Raw genomic sequence first — 14,995 nt, forward strand, 5'->3', positions numbered from 1 at the left:
GGCATGTTCTCCCGGCACTTCAACTTTACTTGACTATAAATTATTTAAAATAACACGGCTATATTAAGACAAAGAGATAACATCTTATGGCATGCAATGCAAAATTTGCAAGTATTTTTAAGATAAAACATGTGTCTAAAAAGAAATTTCATGCTCTCTGCTTCTAGACCCTCCAGGGGCTCATGTTTATTCTGTTAGCACTTCAGCAAGGAAGGCTGAGAAGCACTGTTTTTGGTTATTTAGTTAAGCCCCTGTGACAGAGTAACTTGGGGGAATGTGGATTAAGGGTTATTTAAATATTTAGTCATCTGAAATAATGTTCCTATGAAGTGATCATGACATTTCTCTTTTAAAACCCTTCTAATATTTGTACCAACAGTCCTTCCTTCTCTCCACCTTTGATGATATATTCTGTCAGGTTTCAGAGGAAATACCAGGCACAGTATTAGGCTATGAGCCTGAGGCCTGACTAGGATCCAAGCTGAATGACAGGAACTCTTTCTTTTGATTATTCCTCTACAGAGAGGGGGTGCTATGATACATTTCCAAATTATCAGAACCAGAGAGGAAAAGCCCGAACTGATGAGGAAGAATGGCAACACTGTGGAAAGAAGCCCCCGAGGTCAGCTCTGGAAAGAGAAGGAGGCGTCTCCACTACCACGTGGAGCAAAGCACCTGATAACACAACAGTGAAGGGTGAGCCATTGTGAGAAAACCCTGAAAAACCAATATTAACAGCAGGTTCTCCAGAGCACTTCCCACGGGCAAGGCACCGAGTGCATTATCATAGCCCTCACGACAATTCTATTCGTTCCCATTTTACAGATGAGGAAACTGAGACTCTGACTGCAGAGCCTACACCCTTTCCTGCCATAATACACTGGCAGCTCCCCTCTATTCACTTCAGGACTGAGACATCTGGCCCCAGCAAGCCCAGCTCCATCATGTGGAAGAGGAAACAATCTTCTTACCTTTAGAGCCCAGTCACAATCCACCAGTGCCTTCTGGTAGTCCCCAAGTTTGATATAAGCCTGTAAGGACACAAACAGCTATTCATACACAGCTCTGTAGCCGGCAGTCTTCCGTCAACACAGAAAGAGTAGTCGGGCAGGAGAGTGGTGATGAGAAGTAACTTGTCCTTCCCTGTACCAGTCAGGGTCCCAGCAGGAAACAGGTGCCACTCACACAGGGTAACTGGGGAGAGTTTAATAAGGGGACTATTCACAGGGTGAGGGCAGGGTGGAGGGAGACCAGCAGTGGATAGCCATCGCCACTGCCAGACCTGAAGAGGCAGAGGGAGGAGCAATGGACGAAACGGGAGAGGGTCGCTTTGTGAAGAGCACTGCTTGGCAGGAGCTGAGACCTTTGGCAGAGCAGCAGCTGGGAGAATAAAGCCACAGTTCACTTTCCTCCTTCCTTCTCAGCTCGTTGGCTGAACCCAAATGGCAGTTAGGAAGTTGGGAAGCCAAGAGGGCCGTCCACAGAGGCCAATACCCCAGGGCACAGAGCAGGGCAGAGGAGGATGTGGAGGGGCAAACAGACAGTACCCAGCGCACCGACTACCCCTACAAAGGAAGAGCTAGCTTCTGGAGGCTACCCTGCTGTGAATGTTCCAGAAGGAAGCCAGATGAGAAAGGGAATCAAAGAGACAGGTAATAACAAGTGTTGGTGAGAATGCAGGAAATCAGAACACTCATACACTGCTGGTGGGAATGTAAAATGGTGCAGCGATTTGGAAAGACAGTCTGACATTTCCTGGAAAGGTAAAACACAGAGGTACCATAGGATGCAGCAATTTCACTCCTGGGTAGATAGCCAAGAGGACTATAAACATATGTCCACGCAAAACACTGCACACCAGTGTTCATAGCAGAATTATTTATAAGAGCCAAAAAGCAGATATGACTCAAATGTCCATCAATTTTTGAATGGATAGCCAAAATGTGGTAGATCTAGGCAATGAAATATCATTTGGCAATAAACAGGAATGAAGTGCTGACGCATCTACAACATGGAGGGACCCCGGAAACACTGTTAAGTGGAAGGATAAACATTGTATGATGTCATTTATATGAAAAGTCCTGAATAGGCAGATGTATAGAGACAGAAAGTAGATTAGTGGTGGCCTAGGGCTGGGGTGGGGGAGGGGGGAGGACTGGGGAGTGACTGCTTAAAGGGTACGGGCTTCTCTGGGGGATGATGAAACTGTTCTAACGTTGGCTGTGGCGAGGGCTGCACACAGCCTATGTGGTTGCATACACCAAAAACCACTGAATTGTACATTTTCAATGGGTGATTGTAGGTTATATCAGTTGTATCTCAATAAAGCTATTATGGAAATATGCTTAAGAAAAAGTTCCCCTTCTTTCCTCATGAGTGCAGCAAGAAGGAAGAGAAATAGGAAATGAGCTGACATTTAAGAGTCAGACCACCCCCAGGAGCCCTCGGTTTCAAATGCCTTGGGGCCCTCTTTCGGGATCTCCTAGAATTGGGGAAAATCTTGAAAATCAAGAATTAACTCAGAATTCTGTGATCCACTCAAACTAAACCGAATTAAGAATCTAGTTCATTTATAGTTTCAAAGAGGTGTGATCTATAAACAAATGAAGTCATTTAACAGCAAGCACCACGGCTACTATACCCTCTGTATTTAATTACTGGACATGAAAGGTGCTTAATAAATTCTTATCAAGTTGCACAAAGTAGACTTTAAGGGCTCTTCTTTTGGAAAATTCCCTAAGAAGCAGCAATGATCACCCTGTTGGAAGAAAGGAAAACCAGGCACCAGGGTCCCATCAGTCACTAATAATAGACCCAATACCCCATGGAGGTTTGCCCATGATCAAAACTGTACCAGGGCACTGTGACACTCTGAACAATAAATCTGATGAGATATTTACATGGACAGGCCAAATATGAGGTTAGTGTTATAATCCATGAGAAATCTAAGCATTCGACCAAAGTGAGGAGAGAGCAGGCAATAGCCAGCTAATGGGATTTCTGCCGGGCAGCTCTTCGCACCAATACATAGGAAGCTGCTATGCAGTTCTTTCATTAACAGGGCTTCAGTACTAATTGAAGACAACGCCTCTTTGAGCCCTCTGTTCTATAAAGCACCACCCTTTCCTCTGGGTGTGGGGTTTCATTAGAAAGTCAGAGGATGTGAGGAAGAAACGAACATCCTTCTAGACAACCGTAGTCATAATTTCACGACACTGTTATTCAGGATACAGACTGAAAAATTCTATATGGGCTTCAACAATTTTTCTACAGAGCCTTTCACTTTTCTTTCTTTTTCTTTTTTTTAAAGCTTGGACCCAACACCCTATAAATTCCCTGTTCTCTTTTGTTTTTCCACATTTTAAAAAGAATGACTTTTCCAAATGGCAATTAAACTCCTGATTTATCTAAATTACACCAGCAATTTATTGATCATAACATTAGCTCCAGGAGAAAAACACGGCGATGAAAGGGTAGGTCTTCTCTCCAGCAAGCAGCGACTCTCAGTTCACAGGGTCCTTATTAAGTGTTTTCTAACACTGCGTGCAAACAGGGAGGCATTTTAAAAATACTCAACGGTTCAAATGATTCTTAACACCAGGCAGCACATTTTGCATTTATTTGTCTCTGAATAAGCTTTCTCTTTGGGAAAAGTGGGAGGAATTGCCTTCCCAAAGCTTTTCATTGCATTTACTTATTTTTATCCATAGTCATTCTTAATGTGATTCTCCAGAACTAATCAAAGTGCTGCTTAAACTTGAGTACAGTAAAAATGTAACTAATTTAGATGAATCAGGGTATAGACCATCTGAATTAGTATAAGTCTGAATTACATAACATTTTAAAGGCAATTCAATTTTACAGCTTTCAAATAACTTCAGAGTAACAAGACTGAATAAGCATCAGTAGGTAAATCTTCTGGAGACCAAATTTGGTGATAAATAAAAAGGAACTATGATTATTCTATTAATTGTTTGCATTTAAATGTTCCTTTTGATGTGTCAACAGAAACGCCATTCCCTTAAATGGACTTGTTATGCCTCTACCCAGTGTTATGTAACTTAACAAGGATTTATTGAACATCTCTTATAAGTAAAGCATTGGAGGAAAAGTACATGGCAGTTTTTACCTTCAAGAAGTTTATAATCTTGTTAGGGGGATAAGAAGTACACGGCAAAATCAACCTCTGGCCATTTTGTTTACTGATTCTCTTCTTTATTACAATTTTTCTCCACAAATGGGGCTAGGTAGATGACACCTCAGCTCGAGTCCGATTTATCCAAACTGCTGAACTAATGAGCTTATGTTGTGCTTGGATTTATTTATCATTAAGTCACTGTCACTGCCCAGACTTTCTGGACTGCTAACGTCCTGTTTCTTGCACTCTTCCTCAACATACCACAGCAGGATCTTCTTAATCTTGAGTTATAGAAATTGGAGCTGATGAATCTCTCCCTCTTGTAAATGACATGGTGTCAAGTTCATCTCACCCAGGTCCTGCTGACATATCCTGATCATTGGATAATCATGTCCACGAATCTGCCAATTTTTCAGGCCTGAGCAGCAGAGAGCTCTTCCATACACAAACTCAAGTACCTTTCAAAGATAAGGTCACAGGTGACATTTTTGTTTCAACTGAGAACTAGTAATTTTGCCCTTCATTAAGTAGTAGATAATAAACATCTGGGTGATGGTTTTTACCTGGTGTTCCAGGAATCTGAGCTCATCTGTGATATGAAATGGAGGTATGAGGGATTTCAGAAACTCAAAATTGGCTCTAGGCCCATTAGCTCTCCAGTGTACCCCAGTCACAGAAGCTTAATCAAGGAGGGATTGAAACGATGGGTAAGAAATTAACAGGAGAGTAACCCTTAGGAGCGTAGACTGGCATCAAAAAAAGAAGCTGAACAACTTCAGTGGTGGCAGAATTCCAAGGTCTCATAGACTGTCTCATTCCACTAGATTTCTTGTCTATACACGAGGGAAAGTGCCTGGGTACCATCAGTGATGTGCTGGAGCTGACTTCTACTACGGAGAGAACTGATTATGTGTAGCTGTTCCCAAGTTCTCCTTCAATGATTCCAAGTTGGTAGCTTGAGATTGAACCACAGTGTAAGTATCTACACCATGGAAATTGGCAAATGCTCCACACAAATCAGCCCCCACCCCCAACCCGGCCAGAGCCAGCCGTTACACAGTTACGAGCACAACTGGCGCTGTCTGGCCAGAGGCAGCCGTTACACGGTTACGAACACAACACTGGCGCCGTCTGGTCTCATCTTTCTCTGCTTTCACAAGGTTAGTGGCTACTGTTCCCTGAGGAAAGCCCGTGGACACATCCTTGGATCACTTACCTGGGCTCGGTTGGTGTACAGTACTTTCATGTCCTTCAGCTTCTCCAAACCCTCACTGTAGCACAGGATGGCTGTTTCATAATCACCTTTGACAAATGCTTCATTCCCCTTTTCTTTTAGGGCTGTGAGAATAGAAGTTATACAGGTGAGCTCTCCCCACACACTGGAAAATTCTTTCAGACTTCACTGTCCTGATTTTCCAACTCTACTCTGAAGGTCAGAGCTTCCATGCATCCAAAGGGGGCCTGTCACTTACTTCTCTCTGCAGATAATTCCAGGTCGGTTTCTGTTCTCTCAATCTACCCGAAGTCTTCTAAGCAGCTTCTCAGAACAAGTAAATGTTTCTGCCTCAAGGCTCAGAACACCCCAAACTTGCCACAAAGAGCAAGTCTACACATTCAAACGTCTCATAAAGAGATTCAAACAACTAATTTTCTAGCAAATACGGAATCGTTCAGATCTGCAGCACACATACCACTGAGTGGTATAAAATAAGTGCTGAAAGCATTCTTCTGTCATGTGCATCTTCCTCACCACACACACAACCCCAGTTCTTTCTTTTCCTTTATTTCCCCTCTCCCTTCTCCCAGCTTTGTTTGCTTGTTTCATTTTTCTTTTTCATTCCTTCATCTGTGCCTCAGGTTGGACAGTAGTACCTCACTCCCATCCCTCCCTACGTTCCAAGCATCACTTAGTGCTGCTAAATCCATCCATGTGCTTTAGAAAGGTCTGACTGTGGAGGCTGACTCAGGGCTGTGTCTGACTCCCTGCTTGCTCCTGTGGGAACAGGAAACAGACTAGTTTCTGCCTGGCCACGTCCCACTGCCTCAGGCCCATCATGGACCCACCCACTGGGAATCTTGATGTCCTCAGACATTAGCATAGAGACTTCCTTGCTCTTTCTAGCACAAATCACCCTGGCTATTGAAAAGTGAAAAGACTGACAATTACCATCTGCTAAGACTTTGTTTTCCCTTCTTCTTTTGGCACGTTCTTTTGCATCCTTCTCCACAGATGCCAAGAAGGCCTCTGACAACAGTGTAATTTCAAATATTAAAAAGAAAAATCCAAACACTATAATCAGTTCTTTAGCTCAAATTCAGAAAAAAGCTACTTTAGAGTTTTAGAGCCACACTTTTCATGCATTCACATGTAGGCACATGTACGCGTGCGCGCGCGCACACACACACACACACACACACACACACACACAGATTTGGAGACAACTAAAATGACATTTTCTTAATTTGACAGTAAATGGTAATCTGTGTGATGTATTATTATACACGGTGACTATGTCTGTGCTTCAAATTTGAATTATGCCTCTTTTAAAAGAGTTTTTCTTTGAAGACAGACTTTTTTGTTCCACTTAGCATAATGAGCTTCTGAGCTGAGCAACTGAGAAACTCTCTGGATCCCTTTAAGCAGCTAAGAGTAAATTGGATGAAACAGAATAACTGAATTCAGTTTACAAAAGACTGGCCAGGAGAACGTAGGAAAAACCCTCTGAGTACTGTCCCCTCTGACTACTAGTAACAGAGTTGAATGATCAGTAGGTTTTTGTTCATGGGTTGTTTGTAAGCCCAGAGGCTATAATTTAAGGGTCTGGAAGCTACAATCAATAAACACTGATCCTAAAGGAATAATACACATTGGAAAGAGAGATGCTGTACTTACCTGTGTTTATTTCATCTGTATTCTGCAGGGCACAGGTTATCATAAAAACAAAGACACAAATTTCAAAAACCACTCCCTCATTTATACATCTATGAAGCAAGAAGGCAGATCAATTACAAGTGGGGAGTAGGGTCATTTCCTTTAACCATCGATACTGAAAGGCTCAAAATTCAGGGGGCTTGCTGTAAATCAGGAGACCTAGTTATGGGCACAATTGTTATGGGGCTACATCTGCAGAAACAAGGGCGAGCAGGTCATGGGACCGCCGCTGTGGCTGTATGAGCTGGAAATATGAGTTAGTAGAATATATTACCTTAGCGGCTTAAAAATGGTCACAAGCTCAGTGGGTAGAGAGGCCAAATTTTCATTAAAACAAACCCAAAGGGTTGTTTAAGGATGACCCAGAAAGATCAAGAAATCAGAGTTTATACTTCCTTGTGGAAAATAAATCTAAGTGAATCTAAAAATCAAAAGGCTATTTCAGCCTCACCAGGCAGTTGAGATTAAACCACTACTTCCTCTGCTTTATGCAGACCTTCTCACTCTGTCTACTTAGATAACTCCACCATAGGGAAAGGGCACCTTTGTGGGAGCTTGTGGAGGACTGATCATGGTCTTGTTCACGGTGGTCCTGCACTCGTCCTCCTCTTGGTCTTCCTCTGTAAACTTCAGTCTCTTTTCTGTCTCGAGAACAGCTTTCTCTTGTACGACTGGGTCATCAGAATTCATCTCCTGAATTAAATTGGCTAGAGGAGAAATCAGAGGTGAATTATTCAAGCAAGGTCTTCAAAAAGAAAGACTCCATTCACTTAAAAGGTGGTGTAGAAAATTTCATGGGGAAGGACTTTTATTTTTCCAGCTTTACCGAGATACAATTGGCACATGACATTGTGTAAGTTTAAGGTGTACAACATGGTGATTTGATACACGTATACACTGAGAAATGATTCCCACACCAAGGTTAGTTAACACACCCATATCCTCATATAATTTCATTTTTTGTGTGTGTGGTGAGCACATTTGAGATCTACTCTCTCAGCAACTTTAAAGTGTATAGTACAGTACTGTTAACAATAGTCACCATGCTGTATATTAGATCCCCAGAACCTATTCACCTACTAGAGAATTTGTGTATATGTGTGTATTTAAACATCTTAAAGAAATGGTTTTTACAAAACGTGCATTCTTTTGCAACCTAGTTTTTTCTCCTAATATGCTTTAGAGATTTGTTCTTGATACTAATGGTTGCAGTTGATTTATTTTAATCACTGTATATACCATAGGTAATCCATTCTCTTATTGATGGACATCCAGGTGTTTTTAAATCTTTTGCTAGTGAATAAATGACGAATCGAATATCTGTGTACATATTTCCCCATGCACACATGTGACATATTTCTCAGGTTACAGCTGTATCAAGGTTTATTCCTACAAGCTGTGACAAGAGTTCCCATGCCTCCACATCCTAGTTAATGCTTGTTGTCAAACTTTTAAGTTGTTGCCACTATAATGCATTTATCTCCTCAATGTTTTCATTCGCATTTTCCTGAACATGATTGGGATCGAGCATCTTTTCATTGGTTTGTAAGCCATTTGGATTTCCTTTTATGTCAACTGCCTGCTCCTATCCTTGGCCAATTTTCTATTGGGTTGTTTGTCTTTTTCTTATTATGATTTCTTTATATATTCTGGACTGATATGTATTTGTGAACATCTCCTTGTGTATGGTTTGTCTTTTTATCTGTTTTTATGGAAGCTTTTGTTGAAGAAATTTTCTATGTGTTAAATGTACCAATGTTTCCCGTTATGCTTTATGCCTTTTGTGTATATTAGGTTTACAAATATACTCTTATATGTCTTCTGTATGTTTTAACGTTCTGTTTTTCTCATTAGGGTATTTAATCCACCTGGAGCTGACTTTTTTTTTTTGCCACACCACCTGGCACGGGGGATCTTAATTCCCAGACCAGGGATTGCAACCGTGCCCCCTGCAGTGGAAGTGCAGAGTCTTAACCACTGGACCACCAGCGAAGTCCCCTGGAGCTGACTTTGCATAGGGCACGAGCACCATTTGTTGAAGAGTCCCTGCCTTGCCACCGATGCGTTGTGCCATCCCTGTTACATGCGCGAACCTGCTCTAGGCTCTTTATTCCATTCTACTGGATGACATCTTTTTCAGCACCAAACCTTCCGTGCGTAATTACTACAGCTTTATAATGAGTCTTGAACATCTGATAGGGAGATCCCACCTTCTTATTTTCCTGCAAAATTTTCTGGATTAATTCTTGGCCCTTTGCTCTTCTGTGTGAACTCTGGAATCAGCTTGTTGAACTCTAAACAAAACATTTTTGGGATTTTGATCTAAATTGTGTTGAATGTAGAGAATAATTTGAGAACAACAGATTTCCTTACCAAATGTGTCTTCCCATCCATGATAAAATATGCCTCCACTTATTTAGATATTTTATGTCTTTTAATTAAAATTTTTATTCACTAAACTCTGAACTTTATTCTAATTTCATTAATCTCTCTGTAATATCCTTTTTCCATTCCAGGATACCATCTAGGATATCACATTACATTTAGTCATGTCTCCTTATAATTCTCTGAGCCATGACAATTTCTCAGACCTTCCTTGTTTTCCTTGACAGCTTTGAGAATTACTGGTCAGGTATTTTTTGTAGAATAGTTTTCAGTTTGGGTTTACCTGATGTTACTGTCACAGTCAGACTGAGGTTCTCAAGATTTGGGGAGGAAGACCACAGCACATATTAAGGGTACACGTTATCAATATGATTTATCATGCTTTTAACTTTGACCACCTAAGGAAGAGTTTGTCAGCTTTTTCTATCTTAAAGCTACCTTTTCTCCTCTTTTCCTGTGCTGTACTCTTTGGAAGCAAGTCAGTAAATGTATCTCACTTTCAGGGGTGGAGAGTTATGCTCTGCCTTCTAGAGGCAGGAATATCTACATAAATTGTTTGAGATTCTTCTGTATGGGAGATTTGCCTTACATATTTATTTACTTATTTATCTATTCATCATTTATTTATATCCGTATAGACTCATGGATATTTATTTTCTACTTTGGGCTATAATGCAATATTGTTTGCTTTCTTGCTCAAATTGTTCTAGTTTTGACCACTGGGAGCTCTTTCAATTAAATTTTATAACCTTCCCCATAAAGGTCTTGCATATATTTTGAGGGATTTATTTTGGTATTGTAAATGAAGTGCTGCTGGTATATAGGAAGTATATAAGAATGCAACTGAATTTTATACATTAATCTCGTATCCAAAAACCTTGCTTGATTTCCTTCTTTACTTTAATAATTTATTTATAGATTTTTTTGAATTTTTCTCTGTAGACTCTCTGCCCGAGCCCTCTTCTCTTTTTCTACACCTTTCCCAGGAATTCCTGTTCCCTCCTACGGCTCCAAACACCATGCAGATGCCAGTGCCTCCTAAGCTGACCTCCCCAGCCACTCTCTCTCGCTTAGGCTCAGACTCACAAAGCCATCTGCCTTCTGAACATCTTCACTGGGATGCCTTACTCATCTGCCTATCCTCTTTCTCCCCAGACTGTTCCTCCTTCAAATGCCCCTATCTCAGCAGATGGTCCAACCATCCACTTGTCATTCAATCAAGACTCTCAGGCTCATCCTTAAGCCTTTGTTCTCCCTCCACCTTCACAGCCATCAACACTAAAGCCTGTCAAGTAAGTTCTGAATTATGTCTCCAATCTGTCTACTTGTGTCCATTCCAGCCACAGTCTCTTCTCCCTGGAGCACTGTAACAGCCTCCTAGCTGGCTCTCAGCACCTGTTTGCTTCTCCCCTCCAGTGTACCACTGCCAGAGTGACTTTTCTAAGGTGTAAATTTGACCATGTTTCTGCTCTGAGTAAACCCTCCAAAGGATTCCCATTGCTCTCAGGATAAACACGAATTCCTTACTGTGGCTTCCAAGGTCTTTCCTGATCTGGCCTTTCTGGACTCAGATGGGACCCTTCTCTCCTTGATCTATTCTCTCCAGCTATACTGAGCTTTTTAATCTTTCCGTTTCTCAAAAGTACCACACTTGCTCTTAACTTCCATCTTTCCTATGTACTTTCTCCCCATTTAGAATACTCCCTTACCCTCTCCCCAGTGGCCAACTCCTACTCAGACTTCAGATTTGTGCTTAAATCTCATCCTTTAGGGAAGCCTTTATTTGTGGGCTGAATTGTGCCCCTCTGCCCCAATTCATATGTTGGAGCCCTAATCCCCTCAGTGTGACTGTATTTGGAGACAGGGCTTTTAAAGAGGTCATGAAGGATAAATGAGGTCATAAGGGTGGGGCCCTAAACCAATTGGATTGATGTCCGTATAAGAGGAGGAAGAAACACCAGGGATGTGCACACACAGAAAAAAGATCATGTGAGGACACAGTAAGAAGGGGGTTGTCTGCAAGCCAGGGAGAGAGGGCTCAGGAGAAACTAAACCTAATACCTTGATCTTGGTCTTCTGATCTCCAGAACTGTGACAAAAATTAATTTCTGTTGCCTAAGCCCCCCAGTCTGTGACACTTTGTTACAGCAGCCCATCAGACAACTCCCTAATCTGAGTTAGAGTCTCTTGCATTTTACTAATCTCTCTTTGTAGCATACATCACCCTTGAAATTACTTGTTTAATATCTGTTTTCCCCACCAGACTGTAGGTACCATGAAGGAAAGTAATTCTTATCCATTGTTACTGTACTCTCCAGGGTCTAGCAATGCTCAGTACACAGCAAGAGCCCAAGAAATGAATGTATAGAATCTATACACATGTGGCTATATAAATTTAAATTACTTATAAACGAAATAGAGAAATTCACTTCTTTAGTAGCACTAGCCACATTTCAAACCCTCGATAGCCACTTGTGGTCACTGGTTACCACAGTGGACTGTGCAGATTATAGAACATTTCTATCATCACAGAATGCTCTATCAGACGGCACTGATATAAATGATATGGAAATGAACTTGGGGTACAAATGAATGTTAGCCAGGTAAAGAAAGACCGGGAGGCAGAGGGAAGGACAAAGGCAGCAGGCAGAGGATGAAGGGTCAGGGGGTGTGTGGGGAACCGGAAGCAGTCTGTAGCTCAAGTGTGAGGTAGGGGGAGGTGAGAGGTAAGGCCTAGGTCATGGGAGGACTTAGGTTCTGATGAGAGCATGAAATTTATTGGGACTGCGGGGAGAATGCAAGCAGAGAAGTGGCTGGGTCAGATTTGCATTTTAGATACATTACCCTGTGGGGAGTGTAAGCCTGAAGGCCAGGAAAAACAATCAGGGGGTTGTTGAAATCGTCTGGATAAGAGAACCAGAACAAAGGGAGGTTGGAGAGGTGGGAGCTGGAGGGAGAAGGCAAACCTGAGGGCTGATTAAATTAAGGGCTGAGAGGTGAGAGGAGGCCAATGTGACTTGTAAATCTGGGGACAGCAGTGCCACCAAGTGAGACTAGAACGAATGGGAGAGTAGGAGAAGAAGGTTTTATTTGGCACTGGGAGGGGACAGAGAAAGAGATGATCAACTAACCTTCGGACTTATTAAGTTCATGGTGCTTGAGGGATACAATGGGTGTGACAGTTGGCATAGAGGCTGAGGCTCAAAAAAAGTGGCTGGTGGGCTTCCCTGGTGGCGCAGTGGTTGAGAGTCCGCCTGCCGATGCAGGGGACACGGGTTCGTGCCCCGGTCTGGGAAGATCCCACATGCCGCGGAGCGGCTGGGCCCGTGAGCCATGGCCGCTGAGCCTGCGCGTCCGGAGCCTGTACTCTGCAGCGGGAGAGGCCACAGCAGTGGGAGGCCCGCGTACCGCAAAAAAAAAAAAAAAAAAGTGGCTGGTAGCAATTGAGATGTGGGGTCATCACAAGGGTGGTAGCTAAAACCACGTGCTTGGGCTCGATCACCTGAAGAGAAAGGCAAGCAGTGGGCCAGGCCAGAACAACATTTGGGGGATGGGCCAAGGAGAAGCAGCCCATGACAAACCCAAAGAACACCCTAAGTTTGTACCATCTGTGAAGTTGCCTGAACTATTTTTAAAACCATTTTATTCTTTGGACCCATACAGCCTGTGAGAAGCAGCAACTTCAATATACTTCTATTTGATATGTAAGGTTTGTTTCACTGCTGGTTTTCTTGTCTCTATCCTCAAACAAGCTCCCTGAAGTCTGAGCAGGGACTGAGTGCTTTGGAATCTCCTGTGTGTGATCTGTGTGGTCAGAGTATGTCCTTTGAGATCCCACCTGTCTAAGTTGGGGAAGGGTCTTCCTGCCTAGAGGAAGAGAGACAGGAGTATGACAGCCAGCAGCCATCTATGTAATGTGATGGACCCTGAGGGAAAGCCTTCTGACTTTGCCTCTGCAGCTCAAAACCAGGAACGGCTCTCCCCTAAAACAAGAGGGATTTCAGACCCATCAGTGGGGCTCCTGAGTGATCTTCTCCAAGGGAACAGTAGGCTCATTGGTGATGGGGAAATAGAAGCTCCTTTTGACCTGATTCTACACAGAAGGGGAGAAAATACAAGGAAGAGCTGTCAGCCTGAATTCAATCAGAATGTTAGCAGCTTCTCTGATACCAATTAACAGCCAAAAAATATTACCCCCAGGCTCCAATATTACTTGCTTCTCAATACCCCTTCTGTTTGATCTCAAGAACTTTTTTTCCTTAAGAGTCATAAACCTGTCAGGCAATCCATGAACTAACTTAGAGTAATCATCTCTCTTTAACCACTCCACCTCCCTAAAGTAAAATTTAATTAGTATATGATTTACTGGTACTTACTGATTTCATCTACATTTTTAAGAAATTTCTGCAAGTCTTCCTCTTGATAGTCAGCCATTGTGCACCAGAATCCCTGAGGGAGGCAGCATAAATGATGAAAATTAATAATAATAAAACTCTAAACAGAATTTGTCAGACTGATTAGCCTTCTAAAACTAAGAGCCAGGTAATTATTTTCAAGATGGATTTGTGTTTATAGAAGTCATGAATAACAAGCAGGGTGATCTATTACACTCTGACTGCTGTTAAGGCCAAGGGACCCTCATTATGTGTGGCGATATTTCTGGAAAGCTGCCAGCCTCCCTCCAATGGGGAAAGTGCTCTGCAAAATGTCCCTACAAAGCCAACATCAGCTTCTGTGAGTCAGGGACCCGGCTTGAAGGCGGCCAGGTGGAGAGCAGTTGACAGGCCACCAGAGATGGAGGAGGGCACTAAAGCTTGACTTTGATCATGACAGGCTGGCCCAGCCAGAAGCTTTGGACCTGGCTGTGTGACAGGTAACCAAAAATGGGACAATTTACATCTAAATGTCCAAACTATTTAAACTATAAGCCTCTGGCTTATTTCTGAGGAGTGAAGAGAAGCTACAGATTGCATGGAGGGATTCGAACTTGACAGCCCTGCACGCCAGCCTCTCTTCTCCTCTCCAAGTACTTTAGCTGGATCACCATTCTGTTGTTTTTGAGTGAAAGGCCTCATGCTACAGCCAGTGGTTCTCAAAGGTCCACCCACAGACCATAAGAATCATCCAAAAACTGGTTTAGCATAAGATTCTTCAGCCTTAGCCCAGAGCCCCTCAGTTAGTAAGCCTGAGAGAGTACCCTGGAATGTATAGTTTTAAACACCCTCCAGGTGATTCTGATTTACAGCTAGGTTTAATAACAGTGTAGCCAAATAAGGCACCTTTAACTGGAAATTTGAAATCTGCCAGGAACAAGCTGTGAGTTATTTGATCTCTCTGAGACTCCACCAGTTATAAGCTGTGTTACCTCAGCTAAAGTTACAACCTCTCTGACCCTCAGAGGCCTCATTCGTTCTATGGAAACTATAATACAAACAGACGGCTGGGGCTTCCCTGGTGGCGCAGTGGTTGAGAATCTGCCTGTGAATGCAGGGGACGCGGGTTTGAGCCCTGGTCTGGGAGGATCCCACATGCCGCGGAGC

At 42.7% G+C, this 14,995-nt stretch overlaps 1 protein-coding gene across 1 annotated transcript in view; it reads right to left on the reverse strand.

The window, feature by feature from the left end:
- TTC12 (tetratricopeptide repeat domain 12) overlaps window positions 1-13,898 on the reverse strand; it is a gene marked incomplete at its 3' end in the record, with an annotated part of 46,508 nt that extends 32,610 nt beyond the window's left edge. The window contains exons 1-6 of the mRNA XM_082844414.1: window positions 13,832-13,898; window positions 7,614-7,777; window positions 7,032-7,053; window positions 6,306-6,383; window positions 5,355-5,476; window positions 972-1,031 (exon numbers count right to left, since the gene is read on the reverse strand). Of these exons, the coding sequence (XP_082700540.1) occupies window positions 972-1,031; window positions 5,355-5,476; window positions 6,306-6,383; window positions 7,032-7,053; window positions 7,614-7,777; window positions 13,832-13,889 (504 nt within the window). The 5' untranslated portion in view covers window positions 13,890-13,898. The remainder of the gene's footprint in view (window positions 1-971; window positions 1,032-5,354; window positions 5,477-6,305; window positions 6,384-7,031; window positions 7,054-7,613; window positions 7,778-13,831) is intronic.
- Between the last annotated feature and the right edge of the window lie 1,097 nt (window positions 13,899-14,995).

The sequence above is a fragment of the Leucopleurus acutus genome, assembly GCF_964270905.1.
Source record: "Leucopleurus acutus genome assembly, chromosome: 8".
Taxonomy (NCBI): Eukaryota; Metazoa; Chordata; class Mammalia; order Artiodactyla; family Delphinidae; genus Leucopleurus; species Leucopleurus acutus.